Genomic DNA, 15915 nt, shown 5'->3' with positions numbered 1-15915 from the left:
GAGGGGATGTTCAAACAAGAATCTAAAAATCAAAGTGACATTGAAAACAGTAACCAGAAAGTATCACATAGGGAAATATGGTAGCTGTCTTTCAAAGTTACTTTCAAAAGTGTGGATATAATAAGGTTCAACATCATATTGGAAAAGGATAAAGTAAATATACCAGCCACCCAAGCTAATACAGTTATAAAAGAATATGAAGTTTAGCTCTGAGTTATTTCTGGCAGTCAGATTAAAAGTAATGGGCCTGTGGGTCTCGGTCTCAAAGGCAATGTAAGGATCTGGAAAAATGTAAATAAAATAACAAAACTGGATGAGTTCAGAGAAGATTGTTTGACCCTAATGACAAAAGTTTTGCTTGCCTTTGAGGATGGAAACCAGTTACATATCACTCTCTTGAAGTGAATGATACAAATGGAGAAAGGATACTCTAAGGGTTATACGTCCTAAAGCAGTAAATTTCAGTTATTAGACCAGTTACCAAATTCTGTGATATCAAATTCAGGTTCTGAAATTTTTCTTTAGAGGCTTCTTGTAGGCTAAAGTCATCTGTGTTCTAATCTTTGCTCAGATGTGGAGCTCTGTGATGTTGGAGCTTTGTCCTGCATTCCCCTTTTATTATTCACTTGCTAAAGTCCTGGACTGAGAGAGTTCTTCCTCTCACATCATCCCCTCAGGAAATGCAGGTGTTCAGGAGTGGTTGTCATAGGAGATGGGACACTTCTCTTTGTGTTTGTTTGTTTAAGGGAGAACTGTTAGTAGGGAATCAGCAGTTTTATTCCACTTTTGCTCTGTTCTTAAAAAATATATTTCCATTAATAACAGCATTTCATTTTCTTTGGCATTAGACAAGATCTGTTTTCAAGCATTGCATTTCATAAATATTCTAAACACGTTTGTCTGGTGTTCTTGGGGGGTGCTCCTGCCAGAGTCACTATGTTTTAACTATTCTGAAAAATTTCCTAATATTTGCTTATAGCTTCCAGCATGTTTACTGTGTTTGTGCCATACATAATCAATACATTATAATCATTATGAAGCACCTGCCCACAAGATTAATTTGTTTTATTTCGTGTTCATCCTTATATCAAGAAAACTGAACCTGTTCTCATTTTCCCCCTTTTCTCCCTCGCCCCTCAACAGTAAAAAGAACATTAGAAAGCAGCGAATGAAAATCTTGTTCAATGTTGTTCTTGAAGCTCGTGAGCCAGGTTCAGGCAGAAGACTTTGTGATCTATTTATGGTTAAACCATCCAAAAAGGACTATCCTGATTATTATAAAATCATCTTGGAGCCAATGGACTTGAAAATAATTGAACATAACATCCGCAATGACAAATATGCAGGGGAAGAGGGAATGATAGAAGACATGAAGCTGATGTTCCGGAATGCCAGGCACTACAACGAGGAGGGCTCCCAGGTGAGGACGTGTGGGAATCCTGGAGTAGGTACATTTTCTTTTGATCTTGAGAGACCAGGTCTAGAGGCCTAACTTAGGTTGCTCTTCTCAGTGACTAGCTTAATATTTTGTCTTTTCTTAATTATTTAAAATGGGAGGCAGGACACTGTAGAGGTTAAAAGTTTGTACTCTGTACAGTTGTCCCTCAGTATCGGGAGTGGGGAGTTGGTTCCAGGACCCCTGCGGATACCAAAATCCACAGATGCTCAAGTCTCTTATATAAAATGGCATAGTACAGTCGACCCTGCGAATCCCATGGGTTCCATATCCATGGATTCAGAGCGTCAAGTGTAATCTGGCATCCTGGATTTGAATCCTGCTCTGCCAATCCCTGTGTAAGTAACTTATCTTTTCTGAGCCTCATCTGTAAAGTGGAGATAATAGCAGTACTTGCATCAGGGTTATTATAGGATTTAAATGAGACAATATTTACAGAGCATGTAGCACAGTGCCTGGTATTCAAACACTCAAATGAAAGCCAAGGACAATAAAATCTTTCATCATCATTATTATTACTATCCTCAGTAGCCATACTTCTCTAAGGATAGTCCAGAAAATTGTATAATTATATAAATATTAGGATATTCCCAGTAATGCACCTTTGAATAATTGATTTTGTTATGAAGCATCTTGATTTTCAGTTCTTTGTCAGTAAAGCTAAGATACATTCTTCCTTTCATATTTTTTTTCTATTTCATGTCCTTTACTTAATTTTTTTAATTGAGATATAAGTGACATGTTTCAAGTGAACAACATAGAGATTTGATATTTATATATATTGCAAAATGATCACTGCAGTAAGTCTAGTTAACATCCATCACCATATGTAGTTACAAATTTTTTTTCTTGTGATAAGAACTTTTGCGATCTGTTCTCTTAGCAAGTTTCAAATATGCAATACAGTATTATTAACTATAGTCACCATATATTACATCCCCATGACTTATTTATTTTATAACTGGAAGCTTGTACCTTTTGACCTCCTTCATTCATTTTGCCCTTCCCCCAGCCCCACCTCAGGCAGCCACCAATCTGTTCTCCGTATCTATGAGCTTGGGTTTTTTTTGGTTGGGGGGGGTGTTTTTAAATTCCATATAAGTGAGATCATACAGTATTTGTCTTCCTCCATCTTAACTTATTTCACTTAGCATAATGCCCTCAAGATTCATCCACGTTGTCGCAAATGGCAAGATTTCATTTTTTTTATGGCTGAATAATATTCCTGTGTGCGTGTGACATTTTCTTTATCCATTCATCCATTGATGGATGCTTAGATTGTTTCCTTATCTTGGCTATTGTAAATAATGCTGCAGTGAACATGTATTGGGGGTACATAGATCTTTTCTGAGTTTCTTTATCTACTTTAAATCTCCCAGAAATAAAAGTACATTTTCAAATTGTTTATTTCCTTTCTTATACTATTACATTTCAATATAAAATAAAGTAGGCACTGAGGGTGCTTGTGATCAAAGAAATGGTTCTCTCTGTCATAGGGGTTTACACTGTCTTCAGTGTCATTGGCCAATGTGCCACTTGTCTGCCACTGGTAAAGAAAAAAGCCACCCTTAAGAGAGGTTGCCAAAGAAGAGAGGTCAGTTATTCCCTCAGCCCCTCTGCTCTGGGGGCAGTCAGGGAGGAGAGCCTTTGTAGGGGGAGTGGGAGGAGGCAGCTGTGGGGGCAAAACAGTTGGGTGCGTAACCTTGTCCTTGGCTCTGTGTTACCACCTTCGGCCCAGTCTTCATAGAGAGAGAGCCTCAGCAAGGATTGTTGCTTTTCACAGATCAGATTCCAGGCTGTGAACGCACACTGGTGTTAAATCCCTTTTAATAATGTTTGAGATGTTTCTCTCCAACTATCAGATGTTTTTAATTTTTAATTTCCATTGAGCTAAGTCTGCTACCTTGAGGGTCCAGTGCAAGAGAGATTTATGAAGAAACAACACATGTAAATATATTTCAGAACTTCTGCAAAAACTTGCAATGATTCTGGTACAGTAGTTCTCAAACTTTAGCCTGCATTGGGTGCACATTAGAGTCACCTGGAAGACTTTAAACAACAAACCAGTTGAGGCTGAGGCCCACCCCACGGAGATGTGATTTTGTTGCTCTGTAGTGATCTCAGGCTTTATTTCTATAGTTCTCAACTATCCTAACTTATGTTTTTAAAACTTCTTTATGGATGTATATTATACTTCAGTAGAAAGCTTCTTAGAAAAATAATTTTAATTATATTTGTAATTAAATATAGGTGTACAATGATGCGCACATCCTGGAGAAGTTACTCAAGGATAAAAGGAAAGAGCTGGGCCCACTGCCTGATGATGATGACATGGCTTCTCCCAAACTCAAACTGAGTAAGGCAGCCTCACACTTCATTGTTCAGTTTAGTCCATCAAGGATAGATTGCTGATTTACTGAAATAACATTTAATTAATTGGTGAATATAATTGAACTTGCACTCCAGCATGGAGTTTCTTAATTCCTCTCAAGCACTGTCTTCTGTATTTTAAGTAAACATAAAAGCACGTGAGGAATAGAAGAATATAATGTCAAAGGTTTTGCTTTCTTGAATGCAGTGGACATTTTGTAAATGTTAAATAGTAAGAATAGATATTTTTTCTACATGTGATGCCTGGAAGCATATAGTGGCAGATTTTATTTTCTTTCTTTTTTTTTTTTTTTTGTATGTTTGTTTGCTGATTACTAGAATTAAAAATGAGTCCCAGTAGTTCCTCCTAGACAGAATTTGATAGGTTAGAGATGTCTAGCCACTGTACTGTAAGTTAACTTGGCTGTCTTTTGAGTGTAGTCTGTGGATGGTTGTTTGGTTGAAAACTGTGAGAGAGAAGAGAGAGAGCAAAAACAATTAGTACCATTGGGCTACAGAAGAGGTTTCTGCCTTATTTAAAATATATAAGTAAAATAAATACCAAGCAAATGACAGTGGTGTTGTCAAATATTCTTTAGAGTCATATTTGCTGAAAAGGGAAAAAACAAACAGACCCTGATTTTTTATATGAAATGACTGTAAACTGAATTTACAGTAGCTTTGGGTATGATTTATTGCTAAGTGATCATTCCTTTTTGTTAAGCCATTCATTTATCTCTTCATGGAGTTGTAAAAGCATACAGAAGGTTTGCAGAAATGAAAACCTTCTAACTTACAGGGATATAATGCCTTTTAAAACTAGAATTCATTATACAAGTTGAGTTAGGAAACTAATGACAGATAGATACTTTAACAGTAACTATCTAAATATATATAAATACATTTTTTTTTTAAAGTTCAGGGAAAGGAAATTTTAACATGCAATGTTAATTTTTTCATTTCTCAATTTTATGAAAAATTCAAAACATATGTAAGTATAAAGAATAGTACAATGAATCCCTGTCTATACCTGTTACTCAGCATTTATCAAGATTCTGCCATACTTATTTCCTATCTTCCGTTTTTTCCTTCTTTTTTCTTTGTTCTGAATTATTTTAAGCCAAATCCAATCATGTCGTTTTATTTCTACATAGTTCATTATGCATCTCTAAAATACGCAGGTATTTTCTTAAATAACCATGAAGTCATTGTCACACCTAACAAAATTAGGAGTTTCTTGGTTTCATCTAATACCTGACAAATTTTCAAATTTTACTGATTGTCTCACAAATGTATATTTATAGTCAGTTTCTTCAAATCAGGATCTAATTAAGTTCTGTATATTACATTTGATTATTTTGTCCTTAAACTCATAGTTTAGAGCAGTCCCCCTCCTTTTTTTATCCTTCATGCCATTAACTCTAGAAACCTGGTCACTTTCATGTGCAGTCCAAATTTCTGGATTAGTCAGTTCACTTCCTTGTGATGTCAGTTAACTTTTTCCTTTATTTCCCTATTTCTCATAAATGGAAGTTAACTTTAAAGGCTTGATTAGATTCAGTTTCAACTTGGCAAATAAGGTCCACACGTTGCATTTGATTGATAGTTCTTTTAATCTATAAATTCCCCTCCATCTCTCTTTTTTCCCTTGCAGTTTGTTGAAGAAATTGGGTTTGTACTATAGTTTCCCACAGTCTAGGTTTTGCTCATTGTGTCCCTTTGCTGTAGTTTCACGTGTTCTTTTGTCCTTTTTAGTTCCTATAAATTGGTAGTCGATCAGATTTAGATTTAAATTTGATTCTCCCCTCCCTTTGACACAGAAACTGACTTCAGAGGTGATATAGTGTCTTCCATCAGGTGGCACGTAATATCTGGTTGTTTCTTTAAATTATGTTAATAGCTATTGATGCTTAATTCATTGAAGAGCTGTTAGATAGTGATAATTTAATTTTATCATTCCTTGCTCATTTACTAACTGGAATACTTCTATATAAATAAACTTTGCCTTATCCAGTGTTTGGTTACCCAGTGGTATGGTTTTTTTGTTTGTTTGTGTATATTGTTTGGTTTTTGAAAGGATAAAAGCTAGATTTTTTTTCCCCTTTTATTTACCAGTTTTCAAAATAATGAAGTACAAAGAAAATAATGCATTGGTTTACTAAAGTCCTGCAACATCTATCCCATTGTTTGTTTGTTTGTTTTTATTTATCATTAAGAACTACTAGATTTAAACATATTGCTGAGTTTTATAACCCATTGCAATTATGGTTCTTGTTGATACTTACGTTGTCCCAGACTGGCTGCTATGGTCTTTTGACCTGACCATGGTAAGAAGTTGTTGGTAGATTCTTTACTGTCTAGTGTTTCAAGATATACCAGGCTCATCTTGTATAGACTAGGAATTAGCCATTTGCCAAAGAGCTACTAACATTAGTATTTGAAATCAGTATTCCAGAGCTGTAGTCTTTATATAGTCAAAATTATATAGGGGTATACTGCAACTGGGTTGGTCACTGTTTCTCGAATTTTCAGTGGACAGAGCTAAGAAATTTTGTGTGTGTGTATTTTATATTTAAAGAGAAAATACATCTTAAGTTCATACTGATACTCCCAGTTGAGATTCAAGGCTACAAGGTTTTTATTCAGTGTCCTCTGTTTTAACACCTTGATCTCTTTTTCTCCCTTGTTGAAAATCTCAGTTCTCAAGGATACCATAGGAGATGGAGTTAGAGTGTCACATAGCTACTCATTTCCTTTATTCTACCTTATTCACAACTATCTCAACATAGTAGCACTTACTCTCCCACCAAAAATATAAGTACTGAAAACAGTTTTTCTAGTTCTTTCTTTGTTGATAGGGTATGTTTCACTAGAAACATACTAATTACTGTGTTTTATATATCACTTGGAATAGTCCCTTCCTTGTGGTTATGCTACCAACTTTTTACAAATTTAGGTTCATATATTTTATTTAACATAAATCTTTCTTTAGGTAGGAAGAGCGGTATTTCTCCTAAAAAATCAAAATATATGACTCCAATGCAGCAGAAACTAAATGAAGTCTATGAAGCTGTAAAGAACTATACTGATAAGAGGGGTCGCCGCCTCAGTGCCATATTTCTGAGGCTTCCCTCCAGATCCGAGCTGCCTGACTACTATTTGACCATTAAAAAACCCATGGACATGGAAAAAATTCGAAGTCACATGATGGCCAACAAATACCAAGATATAGACTCCATGGTTGAGGACTTTGTCATGATGTTTAACAATGCCTGTACATACAATGAACCAGAGTCTTTGATCTACAAAGATGCCCTTGTCCTACACAAAGTCCTGCTTGAAACTCGGAGAGACCTAGAAGGAGATGAGGACTCTCATGTCCCAAATGTAACCTTGCTGATTCAGGAGCTTATCCATAATCTTTTTGTGTCAGTCATGAGTCATCAGGATGATGAAGGAAGATGCTACAGTGATTCCCTAGCAGAAATTCCTGCTGTGGATCCCAGCTTTCCAAACAAACCTCCTCTTACTTTTGACATAATTAGGAAGAATGTTGAAAATAATCGCTACCGGCGGCTCGATTTATTTCAAGAGCATATGTTTGAAGTATTGGAGAGGGCAAGAAGGATGAATCGGTATGTTTTCAAAACCATTTCTTTTTGAGAAGGTGTGACATTTAGTGTAAAACAGAAGAATTTTGCTTTGATTTGCTATTTCAGCATAGGTACATGATTACAGTTGATGGGGTGCTATTTTGAATTTTAATTAGCCAAAACTTATAGAGAGCAAGTATAGTCTGTGGAGGAGAGAAGGCACACTACTAAATTGTCTACAGTAGGGCCAATGAGGGGAAGGAATGAGACAAAATTGAAGATCTGTTGAAAAACATAAACTTTTAAAATATAGCCTTTCATACAACATGTATTTTTAATGGATAAAATGCTTTCAATTAGAAATAGTAATATGATTTTCTTTTAAAGTTTGAGTTGAATGCAAGCATGCTTTAAATAAATTAAAATAGCTCTAAGATACTGATCTGAGGTTAGACTGATTTAAATTTGATTGTCATTTCAGATATCTAAAAGGGCTTCTTTTTAATCTCAGATTCGTCACTTTTAAGTTCAGTCTGTAGACATTAAATGTTCTAAAAGAAGAAGAAATCAAATTTAAATTTCCATCAAACTTAAATTCCCTTCTAATTTTGATCTGTGCTGTATATTTGCCACACAACAATAGTATATACTCAGCTGTGAAAACAGGTTCAGTTCAGCAATTACAGTGTGTCTTCTATATGCTCTTGGGGTCACTTGGGGGGTATATAAAAAGTTAAAAATACAAACCCTGCCTTCCTGGAGCTTATAGTCTATCATGCTGAGAGCTAGACCTTTAGTCACTGGGCATGGGGTGATTCCAGCTGGGGAATCTGTGAAGCCTGGGTTTGCTCTGGATCTTGAAAGAAAAATTAAAAGTAATGTTTGATGTTCCTGTTGAGGGCCTGCCCTTTGTAAAGCACCACGCTAAGTACTTTATGTACATAATCTCTAACTCTTATAATAGCCATTCTAGGTAGGTGATAATCTTCCTAATTTGTATACGAAGATGTACATGACAGAGGGAAATACATTGCAAAGTCACAACTAGTAAGTGGCTTGGCTTATCTTGTTCCCCACTATAGAGAGCCACTGCTGAGCCAGTCACCAAGATGCCAGTCATGGAGCGCAGCCAGGGATGATAAGACTTGAGCTGTGTGCTCTAAGAGCTTCAAGTCTGACAGTTGGGGTAGCGCCTATGCTTAGGGAAAAATAATTCCAGGCATGAGATAACGTTTAACAACTTGATATTTAGTAAAAGATGGTGGAGTAAAGGAACTGCGTTAAGAGTTCTAAAAACGCATGAGACGTCAGAGAAGACTGGGAAAATGGGTGGGATTCAGATAAGGTAAGTGGTATGAGTAAAGGCATAGGGTTAGGAAATGAATATGGTGTGTTCAAGAGACACGTGGAGTTGGGGTCAGATTGGAGAGGCCCTTGAGTGACACATTTAGTAAATGGTCCTTATTCTTCAACAGTGCAGATAGAAATAAAGAGAAATATGGGGGGACATATTGTAGTCAAAATCTGCATTCATTTATTCGTTAGTTTTCATTTATTCAACAAATGTTTATTGAGTGACTACCAGTTAAGAGAATGTTCTGGATACTTGGTATACACCAGTGGACAAAACAGACAAACCCTGCTCTCATGGAGCTTAGAGTTCCATTCTTATTCACAGTTTACTTAAATAGTCCTTAGGTCTAAAGTTACTCCTCTCCTCCCTGCCCCCCTACCTTACCCCCAGTATATCTTGGGATTAGTTCTGTGCTTCTTCCAAAATAGACTTGTCTCTTAGATTATTAGCAACTTTGTTTCTTATATAGATGACTAGCAACTTTGTTTCTTGTATAGATGACATGATTATTTTAAGAATTAAGCAGATTTGTATCTCTAGGAAATGAGCTCTTTTGCTTCTCCCATTGTTGACAGGGTTAGTTTTTGCTTTTGAGGCCTAGGAGGTAGCGTCCAAGGTGACTTTACAGTATTCCCCTTTTTATCCACCGTTTCACTTTCTGCAGTTTCAGTTACTCGAGGTCAACCAAGGGCTGAAAATATTAAATGGAAAAACCCAGAACTAAACAATTTGTAAGTTTTATAAATTACACACTGTTCTGAGCACATGATGGAATTATGAATCTGCCCTTTCAGTGTAATGTGGATTATCAAAAGTGTGTTTTCAGTTTTAATTTTATACTTAAAATTGTAAGCTCTTGTAAAATTAATTTCAAGCGAACAGTCTTCGGAAGTCTCTGTTCAGAAAATAGGCATCAAAATAGTGTCGTAGGAGTTTTATTTCCCTTGGCCAGTTTTATTTTTATTGCTTTCCTACAAGTGTTAGCATTTCTATAACCTGAAAAGATTTTAGAATCTTTCTTGAAATATCCATTTAGGTTGTTATTGGCAGTGTTTTAGATTGCCAGTTCACCTTTGCTGGTGAGAAGCATTCTGGAGGCTTCGTTCAAGTTTTGATGCTCTAGTGATCCGTATCAGCAAACAGCTGACTGGGCTTGCTACACCATCCACACTAGCCTGACCAGAATGCCTCCATGACTGCTGCTAATAAGTCTTTGTCTCTGGTTACCTTTGTGGATAATTTTTCAGACTCTGGTATTCTTTTTTTTTTTGGTGTGTGTTTTGCACATACTTTTTATTTGTTGAATAAAGGAGTATTTGTGAATATGTACATAAACACATAGAGCGAGCACTAGATTTAGAGCAAGAATATCTGGGTTCTAATACGCAAAGCCACTTACCAGCTCCGAGGGCTTAGGCCAAGAACTTAATGCGTTCAGCTTCCTCGACTGTAAAACTAGGCTATTAGACCCGTGCAGCCCACCGCACAGGTTTATTGCAAGGTTCAAATGCAGAAACATATGAAAAGTGCTATGAAAACAACTTAAGAGCAATACAAGTATAAATACGAGTAACAGCAATTGAATTTCAAGTTGAGGCGTACTTAATCACACCCTCGGGTTATACCGATGTACTGATGGAGTCAATATGAAAGTGACAAAACAGCTGATTGCTAAGGAGAATGAAAATGACACTCTTCTGAGCAGGGAGAATTCTGCAATATCCCGTAGCCCATCCCTGCAATGAATCACTCCCTAAACTTCATGAAGATGTCAGCGACCCACCGTCAATAACTCTCTCACGGAAGCACAAGGGCCAAATGTCCCACGTTTATTTACATATGAAATGTCAGACCCTGGTATTCTTAATTAATAGAATTATCTTTCTTCCTCAGACCAACAGTGGATTAGAAATAGTAATAGAATTTCTTTGAGTCTAAATTCTGAAGTTCATTTTGCCCAATCCTCTCATTTTATAAATGGTGAAAGAATCTTTTAAAAGTTTTCAGTATGACACACACAATTTTTTTTCTATCTTCCACTATGTTGCCTGTGGTGATTCCCCAGAATTATGTAGTTATTTCTGGGAAACTAAAATGAACACTGACTCTGAGGCCTGTAACCATTTTACGATGCCCTTAGGACTTTGCAGTTTAGGTTCAAATATTCACGGAGTCGTACCAGCCTAGGCAACCATGATATAGATCCAAAAAGAAGAAAATGGGCTAAATCTTTTGTTAGTACCTTATGCAGTGTGTTGGTCCCTTAACTAAGACAAAGTAAAAATTAATTCAAAGATTAGATGCAAGTAAGTGTTGCACATGGTGTGGAGCCTTAGTATAGTCCCTGACTGTGGCAACCCCCTTCTGTTGCCAAAATCAGCTAATGAACATGCTATGTTTCTCCCTAGGAAGCTGTATGAGGCCTTTCCTTTTACATGAGCTGTACAAGGAGTGAGCCTTAAGGAAAAGGAAACTGGTGAGCATGAGGCTCACCAAGGTAAAATTACACTTCAGATTCTGTTCTAACAAATTTTAAGGAGATAGCCTTATTAGAACTGCACAGAAGTTACCATTATATCAATTAATGCATTAAAGAAGCATTTCATAGAATGCTTTAACATATAAGCAGGGTGTTTAAAAGAAGCAGCTTGTGTGTCAGTGAATACTCTTAATGCTATTATAGGACAGATTCTGAAATATATGAGGATGCGGTAGAACTCCAGCAGTTTTTTATTAAAATTCGTGATGAACTCTGCAAAAATGGAGAGATCCTTCTTTCACCAGCACTCAGCTATACCACAAAACATTTACATAATGATGTGGAGAAAGAGAAAAAGGAAAAACTACCGAAAGAAATAGAGGAAGATAAACTAAAACGAGAAGAAGAAAAAAGAGGTTAGTTTCTTTCATTTTATTAAATATGAAGAAACATTATTATGCTCTGTCCTAGCTGGTCTTATAATTACCTGTGGAGCAGAGTCCTATTTGTGTAAATGAAGACTCAGGGTGTTGGCTCTTTCAAAACAGACATGGTAAGATGGGACATGTTTTTGTCATTATCAGTTTTGGTCATCAGACTGGAAAAGGTTGGAAGTTATACATGACACAGCTGTTATTCTAGTATTTCAAGAACAGAGTCAATTAATTCACAAGTGTGGGAGCTTAAAACCTCTTAATACTATTGGTAGATAAAAACCTAAGGGGCCCAGCTGGGGCTAGAGAGCATTCTCAGCAGTGCCTAAAGTTTCTGCCCCATTGTTCAACAGCATGGCTGTCCTCGTATGGACTCAGCCAGGTAAGTAGATTATACTTTGTTCTTGTTTTAAATTATTTATTTATTTATTTATGGCTGCGTCGGGTCTTAGTTGCGGCACGCAGGATCTTTCGTTGCGGTGCGCGGGCTTTTCTCTAGTTGGGGTACGCAGGCTCCAGAGCATGTGGGGTCTGTAGCTGCCGCATGCAAGCTTAGTTGCCCCACAGCACGTGGGATCTTAGTTCCCCGACCAGAGATCGAACCCGTGTCCCCTGCATTGGAAGGCAGATTCTTAAGCACTGGACCACCAGGGAAGTCCCCAAGTAGATGATATTTTGGTTGAACCACATAACTAGGAGGAAATTTTTATTTTAATTGTAACAACCTAAAAATGTTACTTTGAGTCACTTGCCAGAATTTAGAAATATTTGAAAGTAGGAACTTTTATTAGAAATTTAATCATTTCTGAAAAAGAATTCACATAAATACCTAGAATATATAACTTTCCAAGAGTCGTATTAGTCTTTAGCATCAGATCTCCTCCTTAGAGTTTTTTTTCTTTAGGCAAGAGAACAAAGTAAGTTGGTTTGAAGCAAATTCTCATAAGCAATGGCATATGCAAAAAAGAAAAGAAAAGAACCTGGTTGGTGAGAATAGTGATTTTACCAGTACAGGGCTAGCTGCAGAAACCAGCAGCTTTTTGCCAGAAGGAATGTACTCATTTAGGATGGTGAGAGTGTGTGTGTGTGTGTGTGTGTGTGTGTGTGTGTGTGTGTGTGTGTGTGTGTGTGTGTTGGACCAGGAGAGGGGGAGGGGGGTCCTGTGTCTTTTCCAACGAAAGCAGTTGATGCAGGAATGAACAGGGTAAACCTGTAGCTTCACTTGCCCCAAGTAACAGTTGGGGTTGAGGAATATCCTGAAAATTACCATAGAAGGGCTAAGATAAGCCCTCCACACATTCTTGGCTGACTGGAAAACTACACATTTACAGGGGAGATGCGAGATACTGATGAAAAGCAAAATGCGAGGGATTCTTGAAAGTTGGTCACAACTTTGAATGCATCCCCCAAGCCACATGCAGATTGTTCAGCAGAGGGTGGATCCTTACAGGTTTGAGGTGCTTGAATACAGTCTTCACCTAAATCATTGGTTGAGCTTTAGCTATGCAGACTTACAGCAACCCCTCATGCCATGTGTCCTAGTATACTTATAATGGGAATCTCAGAGGAGAGAAAGGGAAAGAAAAATATTTGAAGACATAATGGCTGAAAACTTCTCAAATTTGATGTAAAACATTAACCTACAGCTCCAAGAACATGTAAGAAAACACAAAGGGAATCACATCTAGGTATGTCATAATCAAACTGCTGAAAGAAAGTCTTAAAAGCAGAAAAATGACTCATCATGTCCAAAAAAACAATAATATGATAATGACTCATAAGAAATAATGGAGGCCAGAAAGCAGTAGAATGATATTCAGAATGCTAAAAGGGGAAGAAAACTGGACCAATAATTGTGTATCCAGTGAACGAACCTGTCTTCCAAGAGTAAAGCTGAAATAACTCATTCCCAGATTAACAAAAATTGAGAGAGTTCAGTGCTGGTAGATCTTCCCTGTAAGAAATACTGAAGGACGAGCTTCAGGCCAAAAGAAAATACCACCAGGTAGTAACTCAGATCTGTAAGAAGGACTGAAGAGTATTGGAAATGGTAAATATGTGGGTAAATATAAAAGACTATGTCTGTATCTTTTTCACTTAATTTCTTTAAAAACATTAGATTGATTAAAGGAATAATAACACTATTGTTAGCTTTATAACGTTTATGGAAGTATATATGTGACACAACTAGCACAAAGGAATGGAGCCGTATTGGAGCAAAGTTGCAATATTGAATGAAACTAAGTCACTGTTAACCTGAAATAGATGGTGACATGTTAAAGATGCATATTGTAATACCAATAATAAATAGAAAAAGTCAACACAGGAATTAAAATGATACGCCAGAAATACTTGCTTAACACAAAAGAGGGCAGTAAAGGAGGAAAAAAGGAACAAAAAAAAATAAGACCAAAAAAAAAGCAAAATGGCAGACTTGAATTCAGTCATATCAGTAATTACATACTGTGAATAGACTGAACACTCCATTCAAAATGCATTGGTTATCAGACTGAATTTAAAAAGTAAGATCCAACTGTATACTGTCTGTAAGAGACTCATTTAGATTTGGACACAAATAGGTTGAAAGGAAAATGAAGGGAAAAGATATACCATGCAAATAGTAACCATAGTGAGTTGGAGTGGCTATATTAATCAGACAAATAGACTTTAAGAAATATTCCTAGAGTTGAAGGGGGACATTTTATAATGTTAAAAGGGTCAAGAACGTATAATACTTATAAATGTGTATGCACCTAACAGTGGAGCCCCAAAATACATGAAGCAAAAACTGACAGAATTGAAGAGAAATAGTTCAATGGTTATAGTCTCAATACACCTTTCTCAGCAAATGACAGACTAACTAGACCAAAAATCGGCAAAAGTATGACTTAAATAAGATTGCTATAGACTGAATGTTGTGTCTCCCACCAAAATTTGTACGTTGTAGCCTCCAGTATGTTGGTATCTGGAGATGGGGCCTTTAGGATGTAATTAGGTTTGGATGCAGTCATGGGAGTGGAGCCACTACAGTGGAATTGGTGCCATTGTAAGGGGATGAAGAGTGAGAAGACAACTGTTTATGAACCAGGAAGTGGACCCTCACCAAACACCAAATCTGCCTCCAGAACTGTGAGAAATGGATGTTTGTTGTTTAAGCCACCCTGTTTATGGTGGGTGTTCTTATAGCAACCTGAGCTCTAGGACAAGGACTGTCAACCAGCTTGACTTGACTGACGTGTAAAACACTATACCCAATGACTGCAGAATACACATTCTTGAAGAGTGTACATGGAACATTGTCTAGAATGGACCATGTGCTGGGTCATAAAAGTTTAAAAAATTTTAAAGGATTGAAATCATACCAAGTTCTTTTTTTTTTAATTTTTGGCTGTGTTGGGTCTTGTTGCGCGCGGGCTTTCTCTAGTTGCGGCAGGTGGGGGCTACTCTTTGCTGCTGTGCATGGGCTTCTCATTGCGGTGGTTTTTCTTGTTGCAGAGCATGGGCTCTAGGTGTGCGGGCTTCAGTAGCAGCACGTGGGCTCAGTAGCTGTGGCCTGCAGGCTCTAGAGCGCAGGCTCAGTAGTTGTGGCACACGGGCTTAGTTGCTCCACGGCATGTGGGATCTTCCCAGACCAGGGCTCGAACCCGTGTCCCCTGCATTGGCAGGCGGATTCTTAACCACTGTGCCACCAGGAAAGTCCCGGGTTTTTAATTTTGAGACAGAAGATTCTTCTCTTGAGAAATGGACCAGGCAGTGGGGATCTGAAGATAACATCTGGTCCTCAATGAAATCCATCCAGCTCTATGTATGCATGGAGAGCTTCCAGTCAGCTTTTTAAAGCGTTTTTACTTTCGTTTCTTTTTTTTTTTTTTCTTGGCTGCACCACACAGCATGTGGGATCTTAGTTCCCAGACCAGGGTCAGACCCACGCCCCCCTGCACTGGAAGCACAGCATCTTAACCAGTGGACCACCAGGGAAGTCCCTAAAGTGTTTTACTTTTAAATAGAAGCAGATATTTATTTAAATGGGACCAAATATTTAAGGGAAAACTCTCTAAGATGTTAAGATAGAGAGCAAAACAAAAAGAAAAATGGACCTTGGAAGAAACAAAAAAAATGAAGGCAGCAGGAGAAAATTTTTTTAAAAAACCAACTAACTGGACCTTCAGAGAGATGGCAAGCTACTGCATCCATAAAACAAGAACAGAAAGCCATAAAAAATGAACATT

At 37.3% G+C, this 15915-nt stretch overlaps 1 protein-coding gene across 27 annotated transcripts in view; it reads left to right on the top strand.

Annotated features, from left to right (window-relative positions):
* Positions 1-15915, top strand: part of PBRM1 (polybromo 1) — a 107566-nt gene that overhangs the window by 46923 nt on the left and 44728 nt on the right. For all 27 annotated transcript variants that reach the window (XM_082414431.1, XM_082414413.1, XM_082414412.1 and 24 more), the window contains 4 exons: positions 1144-1420; positions 3707-3812; positions 6819-7461; positions 11457-11668. In XM_082414431.1, the coding sequence (XP_082270557.1) occupies positions 1144-1420; positions 3707-3812; positions 6819-7461; positions 11457-11668 (1238 nt within the window). The remainder of the gene's footprint in view (positions 1-1143; positions 1421-3706; positions 3813-6818; positions 7462-11456; positions 11669-15915) is intronic.

This window comes from Balaenoptera physalus, assembly GCF_965194825.1.
Source record: "Balaenoptera physalus genome assembly, chromosome: 11".
In the NCBI taxonomy this organism is placed as follows: domain Eukaryota; kingdom Metazoa; phylum Chordata; class Mammalia; order Artiodactyla; family Balaenopteridae; genus Balaenoptera; species Balaenoptera physalus.
This window is presented reverse-complemented; position numbering and strand designations above follow the sequence as displayed.